The sequence below is a fragment of the Lissotriton vulgaris genome, chromosome 6, assembly GCF_964263255.1.
Source record: "Lissotriton vulgaris chromosome 6, aLisVul1.2, whole genome shotgun sequence".
Classification (NCBI taxonomy): Eukaryota; Metazoa; Chordata; class Amphibia; order Caudata; family Salamandridae; genus Lissotriton; species Lissotriton vulgaris.
Window position 1 is genome coordinate 390,289,727 of NC_141694.1, and position 22,570 is coordinate 390,312,296.

General features: G+C 42.2%; 1 protein-coding gene across 1 annotated transcript in view; it reads left to right on the plus strand.

Moving 5' to 3' along the window:
* Positions 1-22,570, plus strand: part of MYOM2 (myomesin 2) — a 731,038-nt gene that overhangs the window by 93,500 nt on the left and 614,968 nt on the right. Inside the window, exon 6 of the mRNA XM_086926415.1 lies at positions 611-703. Coding sequence (XP_086782541.1) covers positions 611-703 — 93 coding nt within the window. The remainder of the gene's footprint in view (positions 1-610; positions 704-22,570) is intronic.

Below are 22,570 nucleotides of genomic sequence, written 5' to 3' on the forward strand. Positions count from 1 at the left end.
TTTACCAAGCAATGTGTAGTTTGAAGAAGTGTGTTCTGTGGTCTACTCTCTTCATTCCCCAACTTGCACATAACATGGGTTTTGATTTCCAGGCAAAAGTGTAAATATCAATTTACAGGTCCAAGATCGTTTGACTTCAAAAGCTCTAAATAGAAAACCTTATATAAATAAAGCACTAATAATTGAAATATGTTATGGTTTTAGGACAATTGGGGAATTATATCTAATACGGAAAGAGTGAAATGTTTCTTGGTTGATTTAAGTTTGTTAAAAGACTAATACTGTGGTGCCTGTCTTAAAAATCAATAAACTTAATTCAGTAGCTGAACATATTCTTCTTTTCTCGCATTTTGTATCTCATCCATATTAAATCAAAAATAAATATTAAAAATGAATAAATTATGAAAATTCAATTATATATCATTGCTTTAGTTAGAATAGGAATTGGTAATGTTATAAAAATTAGTCTCTAAGTGAGACCATCTTTACTGGTTGATAGGTATCACGCATCTATGTCGTAGTGTACATATTATAGAGTATATCATTCTTGGTAAATGTACTTCTGATATTGCTGAGCTGTTCTTTGATTACTTTATTTCTTTACTGTCAGGTATAAAAACGAATCTTTGCTTAGCACAGCAACTGACCCAGGAAAGTACAGAATTGAAAGCAAATATGGGGTGCACATTCTGGAGATTAACAGGTAAGGCAGTGATGTACAACTTTGGATTAATGATCACAACACATTTAATAATCATAAACGTTCAGGTAGAAAATGTGTAAACCCTCAATGTGTACTTCCCTGCCATTATATGACCACCTTTATTGAAAAAGTGCAAAAGATCTATAAGACCTTTCCACAGTATCTACCAGGCCCTCAAGTCTCCGGAGAGGTTAGGGCGGATGGCCCCATCTTGAAAGTCATTCCAGAGATCACTGATGATGAGCTAGTTAAACTATATAGGAAGGAGAAATCTGGCTCCCCAGCGGACCCTATGAGGCCGGCTCAATTTATGGAGTCCCTGGCGCACTTCCAACAGCCGCTTGGCAACATAACTAACCTATCCTTCTCCTCTGCTAAAGTACCAAGAGCTTGGAAACAGGCTTGGGTCTCCCCCATCATTAAGAAGCCCTCTCTAGATCCATCTAAGCCAGAAAATTTTAGACCCATTTCCCTTCTTCCATGGGCGGCCAAGATTGCGGAGGCCCGTGTGAATGATGTGCTATGCCGCTATTTGAGCCACAATGACATCCTGGATCCGTCTCAGAACGGGTTCAGGCCGGGTCACAGCACTGAGTCGGCCCTACTTGCCACAGCTGAACATCTTAGGATGATTGATGCCGGTCGGAGTGCAGCACTGATTCTGCTAGATCTCAGTGCTGCCTTTGACACGGTGTCTCATGGCATTCTCCTGTCCCGGTTGGAGGCAATAGGGATCACGGGATCTGCCCTAGAGTGGTTTCGATCATTCCTTGAGGAGAGATCCTTTCGGGTCTCGGCACCACCGTACATCTCTAAGCCTTACCTTATTGGTCAGGGGGTCCCACAAGGCTCTGCACTTAGTCCATCTTTGTTCAATCTTTACGTGCAACCTCTGGCCGATGTAACAAAAAAGTGGGGCCTGACGCTGGTATCATATTCGGATGATACCCAGCTGGTCATCACTCTATCTGAAGGGCCATCTGCTTCGGCTACTAGGTTTAGAGATGGAATGACAGCTCTCGCCCAGTGGATGACAGACAATTGCCTGCAGCTCAATACCAGCAAAACAGAAGTTTTGCTGGCAGGGAAGAACTCTGGACTGAGCATTGGTGGCCAGCATCGCTGGGCGAAATGCCAACACCAAAGGCCCTTGTTAAGAACCTGGGAGTCTGGATAGACTCCTCACTAAACTTCCAGACCCACACCAAGAGAGTGGCAGCTATGTTTGTGGGCCTTATGAGAGGCTTTGAACCCATCCTGAAATATTTTGAACCAGCGGTATGTCAACTCATCATACAAGCCATGGTCACCTCATGTTTGGACTACGCGAGCGTGTTGCTCCTGGGCGCTAATAAAGCTGAGATCCTGCGACTCCAAAGGGTTCAAAACATGGCCGTGAGAACCCTGATCGGTCTCCCTCGCTGGTGCCCAGTCAGAGCAACAATGGAAAAACTACATTGGCTCCGGATTGCGTCTCGGATTCAGTTCAAAGCTCTGATTACTGCGTTTAAGATTCTTAAAACCGAGAGTCCGGCCTTACTACGCCCTTTGTTGACCTGGTATGTTCCGCGGCGCAGCTTGCGCTCGCTGGGCCAATATCTGGTGAACGCGCCACGTATCAAACTATGCCACATGGGTGGCCGCTCTTTTTGGGTTTTGGCGGCCAAACTGTGGAACTCCCTGCTGATCCACATTCGTGGCATGAAGAACATATTGGTCTTTCGGAAGGCCATTAAAACCTTTCTGTTTCCATCATTATAGTTTTCTCCTGCTAATTTCTGGCTAGCCTCTATTATTTGTCTCTTGATCTGGTAGCGCCGGGACGCCTCTTTGCTGGGGCAGCTGTCGCGCTTAAAAAATTTCTTAACATAACATGACATAACAATGTAGAGCAAATAAAACAATCCACGAAATGTAACACAAAATTGCACAACATATATTAGTATTGTCTCTGTAGTAAAACATACTAAAGACTGGGCCTTTCACTTCTCTTGCTGTACATTGAACTGAAGGAGACTAGGCTGCCATTCTTTGTTTGTATTAAACATGCTTATGTGTGTGCTAAGCAAGTCTGAAAAGGTCATGGACCAGTAAGAGATTGTAGATATTTAACACAATCTTAGGAGCTTGCTCAATAAACAAAATCACATACTTATACATTCTGAAGATCCGCAGGTTCTCTATGGTATCCCTAGTACTTCTTTGGGAAGCTAGCCTACTCACAATGCCTAAACTAGTAAGACATTTTGAAAAAATGATAGTAAAAGATTAATTTATGAGGTGTCACTAATTGTTTACACTGAAGAACTCGGAAAATATGCTCAACTATCTAATAGACTGTTAGGGCTTGGGCTCCTTCATTAGACTTATTGTACGGCCTAATAAATCAAATATGGCCTATTAAATTCTAAGGGCCTCATTTATGTGTGGGTGGATGGATTACACCTTCACAAATATTATGGACATCCCGTCAGCTGTATTACAAGTGCCACTGAATCTATATGGCCGTCCACTGGATTACACGTGCCATTGAATGCTGTATGGCGGACTGTATATCCCTGACGTTTGTGACAGAATAACCTGTCTGCCAAACTTTAAGCCAGACTCTAACTTAAGTTAATTTGGGCCAATAAAACTAAAGCAATCTGGAAATGTTATTGAGTTTGAAATCACATAAGTAGGAGCTGGCCACAATGTTGGTGGACTAGCACAATTGGTGATCGAGATAAGGAAGTGATATGCTTTTCTTTTTGGAACGTATCTGTTCAGGAGAAGGATCTATTTGAAGCTTTAACAAGATTTTTGTTTCTCAAATAAATGCATTAACCACCCGAAGATTCGTTTTGGTCAATTAGTTGAACATTATTTTCCATGAGTGAGCAAATTCCAGTGGGAAACTGAAAATGGTTCTTGAAATTTAAATGCACATGGCAGATACTATCCTTGTAAAACTCATGGTCCAAGATCTGTTTCGTTTTAATTCATACACTCAGGACATTCTGCAGCTTTAGGTGTCAACTAATGTGGCTGGAATTAAATTTGGCTGTAGGGAATTATTTCTCCCTTCTGCCACCTGGGTGGCTGCAGGGAAATGCAATATCTGCAACTCTGTTCTGCTCCATCTTCTGCCCTACCCTGGGACATCCGCCAGAGGTCCAAGGAAAGGTCTGCAGGACTACTGAAAACAAGCCTGCCAACATTCCCAGGTCCATGTGTGATGTGTTGCTTCATTCAAAGGTTTTTTCTTTGAATTCTGGGACTTGAAGTCCTGTTTTATAATAGAACACACAAGACTATAAGTTCCAGAATTCACAGGAAAACTGGAGCTGGTAAACTTGGCGGCTATATAAAAATAAAGGTAATCTGCTGCAAACTGGCATGCTCCAGCAGTGTGCAACAGCAGAAAATCCTGCTGCTCCCCAATAACCTATTTTTGCCCTCAAATTGTTCTTTAAAATATAGTTAGCTTGCAGTCCCAAATCTGTTTTAGTTTTTTAAAAAAATAGAAAATTTATAAGGAAATAAGTTGCTGGTTTAGAGTTCTACTGAGTGAAACTGAGTGTGCATTCCTTTCTAGACAGTCCTTTCCAGAATGCTCTCAGCGGACCTGCAAGAGTTTTTTGAATTTGCGTTTTTGCTAAATTAACATGAAATTAGATGAGAAGCCTGACTCCTGTGATTTTCCAGACAAGGGCTACAATAAAAACAAACAAACCTTCCAGCCTGTTTATTGAGCAGCAATATTCAGAGAGGGGGCTGCAAAACTGTCAGCACCTTCTCTTTCTAATCTTGTGATTTTTCTAAAAATACAGTGCCACTTGAAACTATTTAAGATTTTGAAACTCCACTTCTTACTTGAACTTAAACTGAACTTTCCTGAGGTGATATATGAACGTTATATGTATAGCACTCCATCCTACTGTTAAAATTGTGTCGGAGGGGAAACCAAGTCAATTTAAGAGTGCATAGGGCCAAATTCACCTTATTTTCCATACAGGGCAGTTGATGGCTCTGTTAATTTTACTGCTTCAGTAACCTCAACAGGTTCAAATCCAATCACAATGACTCAGTCTTTATCCTGCAGTACATAATAGATGTGAGAGTTCGCTACCTACTCAGCTAAAGATTTGAAGATTGGAATCCTCATAATTCTTTTGGCGAGTGTGCCTTAAAACCCGCAGGATGGTTTTTAAGAACCCTCGCTTACCAACCTAGTTGGTGACATGCTTAATTATTGGGTTCCCACCCTGGTCGCTGAATACTTCCAGGGCGCTATGACGCCTGATTACAGCAGAACTAGGGGGGTTTCTGATTGTGACAGTGTGCTCATTGGCAGTGTGCGATTTTTAAAATTGGCTCAGGAACTTCTTCCACATGTAGTGATTTTAATAATGGTGGTCCTAGTCAAACTTTAAAATCTGTGGTGGATCTTTTTGAGATTTAAATTGATCCCAATTATCCTCAATATGGTAAACCTGTTTCAGCCATCTAGATAAGTGCCTCTATGGGTCAATATGACTTTCGTCAGGACCAAAAATCAAAATCGCATGCATGCTACAGCTTGCGAATAAAGGTTTGTACCGACAAACCTTTTAATCATGAAGGAAGTCACCTCTTGTAACAATTTCTGTGAAGAAAAGATCATGAGAAAAGATATATGTTACGCAGCTAGACATACTCTGTGGCTGTGTGTAACCATTTGAGCACTGCCGCTACCAGCGCCATATAAAAACTAATCATTATGCTGAATACCAGGTTATCAGTAAATTCCCACTCGAAATTTTGGGTTCACTTATTTTGTTGTCTCCAGTTTGGAATTTAGCCTATACTTGGAGATGACGATGTACAATTTAGACAAACAGCATAAGTGTTCATAGGTGAACAAAATGCTAGACATACACATAGCAAAAGGTGCCTCTCGCTTGTTGTGGGCACATACTTGTTAACTTAACGGCCAACGGCCATGCATCTGTGAGACCTCACTCGCATAAAAGTGTGAATAAACCAAAAAAATAACTCATAATAAAATAGTTGATCTCTACATGGGATGCGCCAAGGAGGTGGACCCTGTCATCACACTCTGCAAGCCATGAAACAAAGATATATTTAATTGCCAGTTCAAATGGAATAATTAATCCGGTTAACAGAAAGGAGACTGCAATAGATAACAGATGTGCTACAGACTTAACTAATGTCAGTGGGTCCCCCAGAATTGGGATAGTCATTAGTAAGCACCAACGTATACCACAGATGGTTCTGTGTACAATTCATACTGGCTTATGTGCTAGTATTAAGAATACTGAGGTTAGACTCCATAGTTGTGACAGCTCACCTATAGTAGCAGTAGTCAGGTGACCTAAACTCTGTAAGAGATCCTTGAAGGTAGGTATCAGTGACAGTATAACAGTTATCACTAGTAAATCAACAGGAATGTCCCCTTACTTCTTAAGAATAGTATATTTTGTTTACTCATAACAAAGGTAAACTAATGATAAAAGGAGACTGAGTATAGAAAAACAGGTTTCTTCCCTAATAGTTACAGAATTCTGATGACATGGATGCAGAAGAAAGCTGGAGATTATGTACTATAGGAAACAGTGGGTTATCCTATGTTCCCCTTGTCAGCCACTTTGATGATGTTCTAGGTGAGCCAAAGTTTTGTGAGCACACCACATGCATGTTTAAGAGAAACATTAGTATTTGCATGTCTGGAATGCAGAGTACATATACAAGAGTGCTTGCAAACAGCTGCTTGGAGGGAAGCCATCACTAGGCTGACTGCTGTCTGATGGTGAAACGGATAGGACAGAAGTGAGGGATGTCCCCAGCTTGGATTGCCACTTTCTGTTCTATTTAGAGTAAAGCTACATCTAGATAGTGCAAGTGGGCTATTGTGTCAGGAAGGAACACTATCCTCAATCTTCTCACTGTCTTAGTGGGGGGAGGGTCAGTGATTTGACTTTAGCGGGATTTGACAGGAAAATTGTGTCTCCACAAGAGTACTCACTTTAGCCAGCAGGCAACAGTCTGAAAATGGAGGTATCAAATGATCCTGATGCAAAAGGAAGTAAGAACGAAGGTTTGACCATAGGTTATGACTTTCACCAGAATATTGGTGAGTCTTGAGTTTTTTTTTGCATATTAGCTACACTTGGAGCTCAAGCAGTTTTAGTGACTTGGGACTTTGCTTCAATGAAAGCTTTAATCCCTAACTTCCATTAATGTATTCCATCCCGTCTTGGCCAAGAACATCTTTAAGTGATAACTGGTGCAAAGTGTCCTGAATATTACTGGCAGAAAGAATTTCACTGGCAGAAAGAATTTAGTACCCCATTGGGCACATGCATCAACCTATTTAGGAAGTGCAAACGGTGAGAATCGGTAAATTCGGCCGTTTGCGCTTCCTAAATACGTTTTTGGGATGCATGAAACAATTTTTCAAAATTCGCTTTTTTCCTAAAAATGCGAATGCATTTAAGGAATCGCATTTGTGCGATTCCTTAAATGCAATGCATCAATTTTTTTAAAAATGCGAATTTTGAAATAGGAAGTGCAAATTAACACGAGGTTGACCCTCGTGTTAATTTGCGAAATTCTTTTAAAAAAGCACAAAAATGCATTTTGGAAAGTGTCATGTTACAGACACACATGTCCTTAGGACACGTGTATGTGAAACATGCACTTTAAAATATATTTCAGGTGTGCAGGGGGGGGGTCCTTTGGACCCCCTCTGCACCCTTGCAATGCATCAACAAATTGCGAATTCCAAAAAATAGAAATGCAAAACGGCATTGATTCCTATGGGCCTCTAGGCCCATAGGAATCAATGTAATGCCATTCCTTAATTGCGATTCGCAATTAAGGAATCGCAAATTCCGAAAATTAAGAAATCCTAAAAAAATTTAGGATTTCTTGATGCATAGGATTTTGCAATTCCTAAATTGCGATTCCTTAATTTTCGCAATTTAAGAAATGCAAATTCCTACAATGATGCATGTGCCCGCATATGCCGGAGAACTTCTATGCAGTCCTCTTCACTTTAGACTGGAGGAAGGGCAACAAAAGAATTATTATTTTGTCGCTTGGAGGAAAGCCTACCCAGGAGGGGTGGAGAATGCACTAACTGTACATGGCAGCTCTGGTTCCCAGGAGTATGTGTAAAGAGAGGAAAACAGCCTTGGTGATGGGGTAATCATGGGCTCACAGTCACCCCTGCCTTTAAGGTCGCCTAGTTACACAAAGAGTCTGTGGGGCATATAGCTGAAGAGCCGAGCAAACATGTATCACACCTCGACCATGCAAAGAGTGGGATTAGAGATATGCAAGTATTTGAGTATACTTCTGGGCTTCCTTCATCACCCATTTTGTGAACACTGACATGACCAACCAGTCTGAAACTCTTATGAGTCAGAATACTAGGGAACTGGACATATATAGGTGCTAGAAATACAGCAATAACCGTTACACATGGAAGATAGGTTAATTAACTGCCATTTGACTGCCAGGGTAGAGATGGAGGACTGGTGACAGAAGCCAGTTGTTTGTTTACAATGGAAGCCACAATGGCAAGTAGTAGTGCCCTGAGTTCACTATAGCACTGGAAGGGAATGAGACAGATGTTCTCTAGATTTAGTTGGTTGTAAATGGAACAAAGCAGCATCTGTGACATATTCTGCAAGCACATGGACAAGGAGAAACAGTAAAGTGACAGAGCTGGCAGAAATATGGGATTAGCTGTACCTGAAATTACTGGTGTGTGGTGTAAGCAGGTAGTATGGGTTCTGTGAGTGGTTGTTGGGAAACAAGTGCCTGTAGAGGGGTTAACCCCTTAAGCGCTGGCGTCGGCCAACGGTCGTCACGAGCGCTACCTCCCCAGTGCTGCGCACGACCGTTGGCCGACGGGCCAGCGCTCGTTATTCGAACGTTCAGCACTGGGTGCTGAAGGTTCGAAGCAGCTAAAGTGTTAAATGGAGTGATGGCATGGCACAGAGTTATCTGGCTGTTGGGATGACAGTGGGCCTCAGTCAGAGGTTAACCTGAATGACCGATAAGGTAACAGGTAAGTGGTTGAAGGGGTTAACTAAAGTGACTTGTTCAGGAGACTGCTTGGAGTGGTAAGCTTGGAGTGGACTTGCTAATGAGTAATAATGGAGTGATTGGTTAAGTGGTACTGTACAAAGGAGGGGCTACAGTGTCATGGATGGCTAAGCGGTTCAACTGAAGTAAGTGTGAAGAAATAAGAGGTTCACCATGATCTGTTTGAATAGGCTACAGGAATGACTTGAGTCAGGATAAGGAATGGCTTGTTGAATAACTTGTTATGACTAGTTGAAAGGGTTAAGGGGCACTGACTAGCAGCCTGTGTGGGGTTCCTTTGCAGAAACATATTGGTTATGTTTCTCCCAGGGTCTGCTGAGACAGTTCTATCACCCAAAATGTATTTGTGTGCCTGCACTTCAGAAGTTCATTCAGGAGCCCATAGCCACCACCTCCAGTCACCAGACGTACAAATGGTCTCTTTAGTAATCACTAAAACTTACCATCAATAAAACTCCACGCTACTAATTCTCACATTAATCACATACATAAACTCATTCTCCAAAATATGTCGAAATAGAATACCAGAAAAGTTCAGAAACATATTTGTGGTCTTTAAACCACAATCTGTGTTGAAAGTACAAATATCTATAAGGAAGCATATACCAAATGTTACAAAAAACATGGAAGATTCCTTCTAAGATAAGTCAATCTGTCTTCGAAATTTATAGACCTCTAAATCATGTATCACTGAGCATTCATGATTTTTAATTGATATCATAACTAGACACCCAGTGTTCATAGATCATGTCTTAATATCCCGTTGATGTGTTTCGGTGGAGTGGGACTAATACACATATGTATCTTCCATTATTTAAAATAAACAATGCCAAGTCCATCCAATATAGTTCTGATCATATACAAATGGGCAGGTGAAAGCCTAATTTGTCCATTATAAGTCACAGCCGAAGCCCCTAAGGTCCCCTCTGTCAAAAATCAAGGATAGGGTTCTCCTATACAGTATTCACTGAGTTATGCGGGAGAATTATCTTCACTATGGAATGAGCCTCTGTTTTATTGGATAATATAGAAAACTTGAATTTATCTTGGTTAAAAACCTTGTGGCATATACTTAACTCTGTCCCAAGTGACGAACTGATGACTTCACTAATCCTTATAGTGCATCGCCTAGGAAAGAGCGTTCAAGTACCTCTGTAACTTGAAGGAAATAGTGTCCAATGGCAATTGAAAACCTTCACCATAAAAGTGTGACAGCATCAAGGTCCTTTCATTCAGTCGGTCCCTAATTCTACGAGTGAAAAAAACAACATCCAGTCGCAACATAGTGTGGCTTGAGAAGGCAGACGACATCCTCAATTAAATGGGAGCATACATGGTGGAATACCCGTGTCACCTAAGCACGCTCGAACGAATAAAGTAATGCAAATGGTATTGTCAAAGTAATCTAATGGACTTACATGATTGTCAAGTTCACTGGAAGAAAATGCAGGGTTAGCTGGGACAACTTTTATATAGCATAACTGCACAGCTTTTCCATGTCCTGTGGTAAACAGTTATCACAAAGCCTCTATTCTATTTATTGATGCAGACTTTTGGGAGAGAGGGAGGAGAGGCAGGTATTTGGGTCTTTACGGAGGGCATTGTGTAGTAGAACACCCACAGGGGCCTTTTAGAACCAATTAGACCATTTAGCCATCTTAAAAGGGTGAAGAAGATGCAAAGCAAAAAGATTTCGACCACAATATTTGCCATAAAAATGCATCAATAAATGCAGATGTCTGCTTCAAAAGACTCTTTTTATGCTGCACATTTTTCAAACGAATGCCACCTTATTATGAGCGTCTCTCTAAGAAACCAAACGCTTGACCTCTCAGGGATAATTACAGGGTGAGGCCATGCCAAGCCTGCAGACACTCCAGCCTATATAAATACAGTCACACAGACCTGTAGAGGGGAAACATATGTCGTTAAGCATAGTTTTAAATAAATCCCAATCGAATTGTTTTGATTATTTCCACGATTTAAAACTGTATATCGTTTTGATAAAGATGTCTTTTTGGCACCATGTTTTATAGTAAAGTAAATCATTTTTTTTGTGTTTTACTGCTTGAACATTGAACCAGTAGGTTTAACTAACTAGACTGGCCCGAAAGCACAATGATTCTTTATTCAATGTAGGAGTGAATTGTAATAAATTGTACAGTTTCCATTTGCAATGGTCTGATAAATGATTAGGTTCTAAATAACATTTATGTTCCCATGGACATACCGCACTTTTCTCGAGGTTGTAAGCTACACTATGGCAATAACACCGACTTTTAGTTTGGTACTGAAGTAATACATGTATTATTTGTATTCAAATGTATACTTCTTCCAATTTAATATCCTGGCACAAGAATTTATAAAAAGATATATATATAAGTAAATTCACCACAGACATCAAAAGCAGCCTAAATATAGGTGCATATGCATGAATATGATTACAAATGGAAACTAGGGGTGTGTGACGTTGTGAAGGTTCCCGTGAGCTCTTCACAGATTTCATCCAAACCCATTGAAATATCCACAAAGTAAGAACGTTCTATATGTTTGAACTCTACTGTGAAAATCTGGACTTTCGTGCTACCTTCTATTTCTCATTTGCCCAATTTTCTAAAAAATGCTTTGCAATGACTTTAAAATTATTTTTGATTCTTTTTTGGTGCTGCTGTAAATATGTGTTTTTTGATATATTAGTCTAATACTTTGCTGTATCATTGACTTCTGAATATCAGAGTCTAGCATCCAGTTTCAAGGTCACAAGGAAAATGAAGCAATCCCAGCCCACATCCAGTTTCAAATTAAAACCCTATGAAATGTAACTTTCAGTTGCTGCACAATAGTAAAATTAGCAACTAAGGTGCAGAGTCGTTAAACAATTGCACAACACAACTCAGCAAACATTGTGGGGCTGCTTTGCAGTATGGGGAGAGATGAGCACTTAACCATGGGCAGTGGCGGCTGGTGGATTTTCAAAGTGGTGGGGCGAAAAGTTCTGTACTATTCAGTGGCGGCTGGTAGATTTTCAAAGTGGTGACATGCTCCTATCACTCGAGAGTACTGCTCTGCTTCCGGAGATGTGTACCTGCCCCATAGAATAATACTGTGCGTGCCCCATGAGACGTGCACTGCCTGCCCCCCAGAGACTTCTACTGGCTCTCTCTCGGCCCCAGAGGTTTTTTTTTGCTCTGCTCCTACCCATGAGGTCACCATACCCTTTAGGGGGCTCCGCGCCAGTCACCAAAGCTCCTCACATCCAGAGAAACCCAGCTGCACGTGAAATGCTGCTTTACTCGTTGCCTGATTAATCGTAACAAATGGATATGCCCTAATACTCTTTTTGTGAATCGTACATTTCTCCCTGCTTCTTCAGTGAGAAAACTCAAGGTCAAAGAGGACAGGGGAATGAATACATGGCGATGATTCTGCCAGACGCAGTCGCGTGCAGACAGTATCCCCAGGGTTTCGTATACATTTATGGGCAATAAATTGGAGACAGCAGGGTCACAAGCTTATATTTCAAAAGGACCAAAGTGCATGGCGCATCGACTCATTACCGCGTTGCACAAATAACAGCTTGTTTGCATTCTGCTGGACAGAGATATATAATTTAGTTCCAGGACCATTACAGATGCGAACCCCAGGCTATATAGTTTACAAAGTTCGACCATTTTCTGTTACATAACACTCATTTGATCGCGACATCTGCTTTAGTTTGAGTGCGTACCTCGAGGACATATACATGTTTTTGAAGACTGTCCCATCACTTCTAAGACACCAACCACAATAGATCAGTCACGGCTCGCTCACAGGGGGGTGGGGATAAATAAAATAAAAAACTTACCTTGTCTTCACTTGACCGGGTCCGCACCATCTCTGCTCTGGGGTCCCGTTGGCGCCTAGACTGATGGCTGCCAACTTGCCGATGACGAGGGACAGTAGTAGCCAATCCTGATGCTGCTCTCTTTAGAGGAGAGCTGCTCTCTAAAGAAAGTAGCATCAGGATTGGGCTGAGCATTAAAAAAACGTCGTTCGTTTTTTGAGCAATGGGGTACGTTGCATTAGGCAGGCAAACCCCTAATCGGTGGTTTTTTTTAAAACCACATAGTTATCTAGTTAAAGAAGCCCTGCCGGGCAAACACCACATGCGCAGTGAGTGCGCACTGTGCCGGCACAGAGTCAGTCCAGCGCCACCCAGTGTCAGACAGTGCATACTGTCCAAGTCCATGACACACACCACGGCCGCAGGGCAATAATTATCGGGCAATTTATTCGAGCGGCGCGTTAATTTATAAAACTTTTACTAACGCGCCGCTCGAATAAATTGCCTGATAATTATAGGTGGGGCAACGCCCAAACGCCCTAATGGTAAAACCGCCACTGACCATGGGGCATATTAGCAAGAACCTCGTTAAAATTATTGCTGTTTTAGCGGCAGGAAACTGCCGCTAAAACGGCGATAATGGGCTTGCTAATATGCATTATAGAATTCCAATAGTAGCCCAGGTTAGATGTCCGGCACATCTAACCTGCGCTTTAGCGGCAGTTTTCCACCGCTAAACCGGCGATAATTTTAACGCCGCTCTTGATAATATGCCCCTTAGAGACTTTGTTCCACTTTATGTCAGAGTGACTTTACAGTAACACAAAGTCCTGTTAAATCTGGCCGAAATGTTAAGTATGGCAAAACTGCCTGTAATCTAGGTGAATCTAGGACCATAATATGACATTTCGAGAAACACTTTAGTTACATAATAAAAACAAACTTGCAAATCCCTTACATAAACATTAATTGCCAATTATAAATAAAAAATCCAAGTTTAAGACATGCAATTTTTTTTTTTTTGGCATTGCTATCGCTTTTTCGGAGTTTGATGAAATTAGTTAACACTCTATCCTACAATTAAATACATAATAAGAATCTTCCGTCAATTCGGACATTACCACCTTCAGCAATGGAGACATGGACATAAACTCCTCAGCTGTTCATGCCAAACTGCTGAGCTGCGTGTCATTCGATCTGAGGCCACTTAAAACAGCTTGGCGTGTCTTGGCTTTCGCATTAGCACCACCCTCAGACGTCTATCCATGCAGTGAAGTTCTCCTTGACATTTATCTTTCCGAATGTCCAGAGCATGCCTTGGCTTGGGTGAAGCAGTCCTGGGATGCCAAGATGAGAGCATCATCACACACTTTTAAGCACTGCAAATGGAATCGGTTTCATTAATTCATTTCTCTATTCGTCACTTTGTGGGAAGCCCTATTTCTACTTTCATTGAGCACAAAATATAATCATATATATCATGGGTAAAACAAAAGAGAGTTTAGTGTGCTTACATTAAAAATGCATACTATAACTATCAAACAGCCCAAATGTAAGTGCTGATGTTAGTGTATCAGAAAGGTTTTCACAACATTCATGGAAATGAAGAACAGGAGGAAGGAGCCGTGAATGCAGGATGCTTTATAGATCCTGAAATCTTAAATGAATGTAATTTAAAAGGAAGCGAATTATGAATCCCTTATAAAAGTTTTACGTCTTCCCTTTTTTACTATGCTTGCGAATTTTTTTTGAAGTACAGCTTACAAGGCTAACCCCATCTCTGTTGACTTCTGAAAGGTACCCATTAGTATTTCATATTCAATAACCTAATCAGAAGATTCAATCGTTAATGAGAGACAACTTCACTAAAGTAGTTAATAATTGAAAGTCATTAGTCCTGTTTTTTAACACATATTCTGGGTAAAACGAATCGCACTGCGCTGCATATTGAATTTTATGGCATGTTTAAGTGTGAGAAACATGTCACCACTTTAGGAACCTCAGAGGAAAATCGTGTGAGGAGAATCTTAGTGCATGAATATGACTCAGCTTTAACCTTCCGAGGCTGGCAAATTGAGTACTATTAAATTGGGTAATTATAATGTTTGGTGATTAGTTACAGCACTTAATAATGGCAGAAGTGAGCTTTGAAGAATGATCTTAATAAGTTATTATTATTATTATTATTATTATACTTCATGGACTTGGCTATTTCTGCAGGGTCACCCACAAACCTTTTGCCTTCACCCTCCTGTTTTCTAAACCTGTTCTTGTTGGCTTTTAGGACTCTGTGCACTTTACCACTGGGAACCAGTGCTAAAGTGCTTGGACTATTTATTTTAAACCAGGTAAAATTGGCTTACACCCAATCGTCACATTTAATCTACTTGTGAGTCCCTTGTAAAGTGGTACTACATGTACCCAGGGACTGTTAGTTAAATGCTACTAGTAGACCTACCAAAGTAAACAACAACGGTCCTTGACAAGAAAGAGTAACCATTAAGATAATTATAGGCTACAATCTGCACTATAATGAACATCAAGGCCAGCCGGATTTAGCAATTTATTTGATAATAAAATAAGTCAAAATAAACAAACCAACAATTAATCCCTTCGCTGCGGGGCTAATTTCCCCGCGGTGCGGGGGGAAGGGGGGCCGCGCACGGCGCCGCTGTGCTGATGACGAGCCCAGGCTCGTCATGCAGCACGGTGCTCGTGTGCTCATGACGAGCCAGGGCTCGTCATGAACCCCCCGCGCAATGGAACGCTCAGCACAGCGGGGGAATTAGCCCCGCGTGTGAGCGTTCCACGGCTCATGACGAGCCCAGGCTCGTCATGAGCACACGAGCACCGTGCTGCATGACGAGCCTGGGCTCGTCATCAGCACTGAAGGGGTTAAGCAGTGGGACACAGTCCTGTATCCACAAGGCTAGACAAACAGTACAAGGTACACATAACTAGAAATTTTCAGGCATTTTGAAATTGGAGGAGCAAAAATAAATGTTACAATCTATTTGCTTCACATATGTAGAAAAAACATGAATTTTGCACAAAGTTGTGAACTGGTGATTAGACTACATAAATAGTCGACGCCGTTTCGATCCAGTTAAGATTAAGGATCATCATCAGGACATTCGATGCTTGCCTGAATTAAAAGCCTGTATTTACAGGGAGAAACAATAGGACACATAAGACGTTGATTAACAAGCTGTGTTACTCACAGAACAAGAACAATCTGGTGACCATACCATGCTCAAGGTGGTACCTGCCATCCGTGTAAGGAAGTGTCAGGCAAACAGTGCCAGGCGAACACGGCGCAAAACCAGTCCGGTGAGCATACCATGCCTAGAGTGGTAACTACCATTCGTGTAAAAAAGTGTCAGGCAACCGGTGCCAAGCGAACACGGCGCATGTGTTTAAGGGTGCAGACATGCATAAGAACTCATGGGGCACATAACAAACAACCGTGTGGGCGTTCCGGCCTATTGGACTAGCACAATATATGATTGGCCTAATATTACCAAGAGTGATGGCATAATTACCTCTATGGTGGTATGGAAGGAGGACCGGTTTGTGTGAAGGACCAGGGGTTGTCGTGCTGCCAGTTTGTGGAGCCTAGGGAGGTTCAGCCCGAGGTTAGAGGGGGCAATTAACACGGACAACAACCGAGGTATAATTGGGAGGGCTTACCTATAAGTGAATAGAGACCCCAGTTGATTGAGGATGGTTAGTGAAGTATAAGGCTGTGGGCAATACCTGCGGAAGGGAAGCCGAAATTAATTCGAGCACAGTTGTATTGAACATGGGCTTACCTCACGGTGTATTATAAGTACCCGAATAGCGTCACGGGCTGTAGAATGGGGCGCAGCTTGGCCGGTATGGTAGCAGGAACCGTTTAATTAAACCGTTCAGTGGTCTAGGTTGGGTGGCCGATACGGTGTTAAGGCACCTGTGGAGAAAGATTGAGGGGTGAGGCACCCGCTAACATGCGGTACAAGGTAGTACGGGTGTGCCAACCAAGGTAATGAAGGCTGCTTACCAGAGGGGTTGCCGATTCCGTAACCAGGCAGCACGCGGTGGAGACCTGTAATATGCCATCACTCTTGGTAATATTAGGCCAATCATATATTGTGCTAGTTCAATAGGCCAGAACGCCCACACGGTTGTTTGTTATGTGCCCCACGAGTTCTTATGCATGTCTGCACCCTTAAACACATGCGCCGTGTTCGCTTGGCACCGGTTGCCTGACACTTTTTTACACGAATGGTAGTTACCACTCTAGGCATGGTATGCTCACCGGACTGGTTTTGCGCCGTGTTCGCCTGGCACTGTTTGCCTGACACTTCCTTACACGGATGGCAGGTACCACCTTAAGCATGGTATGGTCACCTGATTGTTCTTGTTCTGTGAGTAACACAGCTTGTTAATCAACGTCTTATGTGTCCTATTGTTTCTCCCTGTAAATACAGGCTTTTAATTCAGGCAAACATCGAATGTCCTGATGATGATCCATAATCTTAACTGGATCGAAACACCGTTGACTATTTATGTAGTCTAAACACCAGTTCACAACTTTGTGCAAAATTCATGTTTTTTCTACATATGTGAAGCAAATAGATTGTAACATTTATTTTTGCTCCTCCAATTTCAAAATGCCTGAAAATTTCTAGTTATGTGTACTTGTACTGTTTGTCTAGCCTTGTGGATACAGGACTGTGTCCCACTGCTTAATTGTTGGTTTGTTTATTTTGACTTATTTTATTATCAAATAAATTGCTAAGTCCGGTTGGACTTGATGTTCATTATAGTGCAGATTGTAGCCTATGATTATCTTAATGGTTACTCTTTCTTGTCAAGGACAGTTGTTGTTTACTTTGATTGATACCCCAGGTCCTTGCTGACCTAGCGGGTTCCCTTGTTTCTTGGTAATACTAGTAAACCTACAGCACTCATTGTGTCACCCACGTACATAGCCTTTTAAACATGTCTCAGGCCTGCATTGCAGCCTTTGTTTGCAGTTTTAAACTGCCATTGTCACCTGTCAAAATAAACCCTTTGCCAGGTCTAAACCTTCCCTTTTGATACAAATAAGACACTACTTGCATAGGCCCTAAGTAGCCCATTGTTGGACATATACTTTTAACTTTTACATGTCCTGGTAGTGGAAAACGTCTACATTTGTTTTCACTACTGCAAGATTTGCCTCTCAAATTGTGTTAACATATTACATTTAATTAGTGATCACTTTAACCTAAATTCAAATCTGGTACCAGGTATAAGTATTGGGCCCTAAGAAGCAACACTTTAGTACACCTCTGGACCTGTGGAAGACTCAGTTGGACTGTTGTGCTGTTCAGCTAAAAGGACTGCATCTCTGCTGCCCTTCTGTCCTCCTACCCAGCTGCCAAGCTGACTAGCTGCTCTGCTGCATGAGTGGTAGGACTGGACCTGCATTTTGAACCCAGGACCACCATAGTGACTCCCAGGGCTACTTTGATGGTTTTGTGATCAGAGCCTCAGGGACAGAAACGACTCCAATTCTCTTGAAACCAGCACCTCAACACTACTTTCTGCTATCTTGTCCTTCAAGTGGTGCCACCCCAGTCGTTGACCCTTGGAAGTGGGCTTAAAGGTGCTCTGCCAGCTCAGCGGTGGTCCTGTTAGCAGAACCGCTGGAGCATAATGCATCTTCTTACAGCAGCATCGAAAACGCCACAGTGTGAAGCATCCCAATGCCCTACTTCACAATGTAGCCTGTAGTCCTATCGGAAACAACTGCAGCACGACACACCTTTGACACAGGCCTTCACGTCACAAGCCCCTCATTGATGTCATACTCAATGACAGCACAGGAATTCACCTCACAGCCCGTAGTCTCCTCAGAACTGCCACATCGCTATGCATCATCAACACGTGACTTTAGATTGAAAGCCCCTCATCTGCGGCATCCTCGACGATGATGCAGGACTCCTCTTTGCAGTCCTGTGGCTATATTTTGCTCGGTTTTGAGCTTTCGCCTGCACAGCGATTGCGGTGTTCTTGAGAAATCTATTGTTTTTAATATAAACTTAAAAGGACTAACATCCCGCTTTCTCTCTTTCCTGGCTTCTTTTGGTTCCTGTGCTTGCCACTTAAGTTTTCTCCATTTCTTTTGGCTGTAGCATATTTTCCTGCCTTCAAAAATGCTTGTTCCTCATCTGCTTCTAGAAATACTGTTAACCTCTGCTTTGGTGAAACTATATTTTCATGCAGTTTTGCCCTTTACTATTGCAGCATATTTATATGACAATTTATCATCAGGAGAGATTACGTGATTTGCATAGAATCACAGTATGTTGCGCGGCCCCATTGAGACTCGAACAGGGCTCCCCAGCTCTCGAGACAGTAGCTCTGGATGCTGCACCACATCCTCTACCTCTCCCATGTGATCTGTCAGGGAGCTCTTTCCTTCTTCCGAACGATGATTGATGAAACAGCTCATTATTTATTACATGAAGGAAACCAATGCTTTACCAATGCTTGTTCTAAATTGGTGTAGGATTTTTCATGTGTAGTGTTTTCACTTAATGACTGTTTTAAGTACTGCATTAATACTTTACACATTGCCTGTGGGTTTGGCCTAAGTGCCTTTGGGCCAAGGTACCAGAGGGTTAAGCACAAGTTGATTTGAATTAGCTTGTGTTTCACACTTACAGAGATTGTGGTTGCTGTTTGAATAGGCTTCCTCCCTTCTCAACCGATAACCCAATTTCTAGCAATACTCGAGGAGGTCAAAGAGAATATGTGCTTTACCCCAGGTAGCTATTACACAAGTGGGGGGAACTTTTATAGACAATGTGCGCTAATCAAGTAGAACCAAACAACATTAAAGTTAACACAGCAATAGAAAACATTTACAAACCTATTAAGTAAAATGAAGAAACATAAGCAAAATGATACAAAAACAATAACATTTGGAAAAAGGTAATTGGGGAGATTGATGTTTCAAAAAGTACTAATAAATCACAAAGCATTTATTGAAAATTGGGTAAGAAAAGCAGGGCATACCCTCAAATGCTTTATCTTGGTAAATACATGTGTTTTGGTTTTCAAAATCCTCAAGTGGGGCTAGGCAACATGCTTTAGGCAGAGTGGGCCCTTGAAAATCAAATACATCAATGTTGAACTCCTGCTGAAGCCTATAGTATTTTATGTCAAAAGGTTAGCATTGGGACAAAGCAGGCTTCCACAGTCACCTGGTTTGCTTTGCTGCAGCTTTCTCCCGATCCCCGGGTACACTTTCAGATTCAAATACTCTTTTGGTTCGTGAAATTCTCAAGCAGGACAAGACTGGATACTGATCTGGGCAGGGTAATATTCATCTGAAATCTTTTTCTATTCAGAAAGAAGCTCTAGAGAGGGATTTGCCATTTCAGGGTGGGGAAGCAGCTTGTGCAGGTTTGTCAAAGGTTGAGAATATTTATAAGGATCCACTCCAAGTTTTAAGCTAGGACTTCTTCAAAGCAGAGAGCCCACCGGGCTTTTCAGTTCCTGTAGCAGCAAGAGGAGGCCAATCCCTTCGCCCAGCAATGGTTCCTAATCTTTGGTACACAAACCCCTGGGGTTTACTAGTGCTCCTCAGGAGGTTCGCTACAGAGTAGAAAACAAAGTGATATTAGCAAATTCATAAAGTATATATAAATAATATAAATGAAGATACAAACTGTAAAATTTAATGTAGCAAAATCATACTTTTTGCCCGGGTCAACCCTATTTTCTGACTATTAGGGGAGTTTACAGACTCTGGAAGTGCCTTGGGCTCTGCTAACCAGACCTAGGGCCAACTCTCTGTCCTTAAAAGGTAGATGGTATTTGGTATATTTACAATTGGTTAAAGCAACCTTTTAGACTTGGCATCTTTGGCGTGGTTTCCCCAGACATTTTGTCTCTACCGCCTGTATTTTTGATGCTGTGCTGGATTTTGCTTTTGCTGGCTTTGATGCTTTGGGCACTTTGCCACTGCTGATCAGTGTCAAAGTGCAACTACTCCCTGTGTAAATTGTTTTTGCAATTGGCTCTCACTGATTGGCATATTTGATTTACTGGTAAGCCCTTAGTAAAGTGCACTAAGTGTGCGAGGGCCTGTAAACCAAATGCTATTAGTGGGCCTGCAGCACTGATTGTGCCACCCACATGAATAGCCCTGGAAAGGTATCTCAGACCTGCCAGTGCAGTGTCTGTGTACAGTTGTTAATGTTATGCCAACCTGGCAATTGCACCCACTGGCATAGCCCTAACCTTCCCTTTTCTTACATGTAAGACTCCCCGATTGTAGGCCTACGGTACCCCACTAGTCAGGGTTCAGTGTATGTGAACGGTAGGACATATACTGGTGTGTTTGGCATGTCCTGATAGTGAAATACTAGCAATTTAGTTTTTTCCCTATTAAAAGGTTCTCTGTCCCATTGGGATGAGTTGGAAATACTTGGTAACATCTTATAAGTATAACTTCCCATTGGGACAAGATGGAGAAATACAGTTTAGGCTCCCTAAACTCAGAATTTAATACCATAGCTTTTAGTAAAAATGTTTTTTAAATTGTGTGTTTGAAAATGCCACTTTTAAAAAATAGGCATTTTTTTATTTAATCATTCTGTGTGCCTCTGCCTGTTTGTGTATTGACTGTCTGGTTTTGGGGTGATAGGGGCTGGGAATGTGCATTTACTGTATATAGCCACTAGGGGGGTGGAGTTGAGGTGTGCCTAGCCCTTCCAGGATGACTCAAAGCTCAACTGAATAGTCCTTGGCTGAACTAAGTGTGGTTGGGGGAGATTGTCTTACACCGGAATGGGGCCTATCTCCCTTGCACAATGCTATCTCCACCACCTGTGGTCATACTGCACCAGTGAGGACAGAACTGGTTTGGACTGGGATCTGGGACCCTTGCAAAAAGAGAACAAAGCCTTTTTGGGGTATAAGTATTACTCCTGCAACCCCAGAGATTTAGATTACTTCTGGACTCAAGAAGAACCTTTGCCACAGAGAAGAGCTGAGTAGCTGTGAGGAGGAGTACTGCCCCTCTGCTGTGTGTTGTGTGGGGTTGGCCTGCAGTTGCTGTTTCTGTCGAGGAAATGACAAGGACTGGAACTTTGCTGTGAACCTGCTTGAAGAAGATCTCCAAAGGCCTGTGTGTGCTGACCTCCTGTTGGAAAGTCTCAGAGACACAAAGACTTTACCTCCAGCTCCCCTGCACTCTGCTGCTAAGAGTTCTGACCTGCCAAGAGGTGCCTGTTCCAGTTATGGGCCTCTAGAGGTTGTGCATGCTGCTTGTAGCTGGAATAAACCAAAAGAGCTGAAGAAATCGATGCATCGCTTTTCTTGCAGCTGTTTTTCTGACACAGCACCGCTGTGCGAGAAGAATCTCTACACATCGCCGTGCTGCTGCCGAATGGGCACAGCGGCTGTCGCCACCGCCAGAACCGACGCATCGAGGGATCACGGCTGAAGAAACCATTGCAGTGCCACTAGCTGCTGCCGCATCAATCGCCGCTGCTTCCCGAATTTCCACACATTGCACCTGTGCAGCAAGTTTACCCAACGCATCACCTGTGGGCCAGAATCATCTTGGAGTCGACGTATTACTTCCCCCTACAGACCGGATTTGATGCATCACAGCTCCTGTGTACAGCAGGACTGTTGCATTCCGTCTACAAGGCATTTGGAACTGACGCATCTCTTTGTTTCTTGATGCTTCCCATCTCTGCAGCTGTTTAGTCTTGTGAATTTTGACGGCTCTACAGGTACTTTTTGAGAAATCACGCATCCATAGTTTTCTTTGGACCAGGTTGTTTGAAACCTTTTTAAAGTCATATTCTTATTACATGTATGTTGGAGTTTTATCGTTTTGGTCTTGTGGAGTTTAGATAAAAATACTTTATTTTTCTAAACTGGTGTTGTGCCCATTTGTG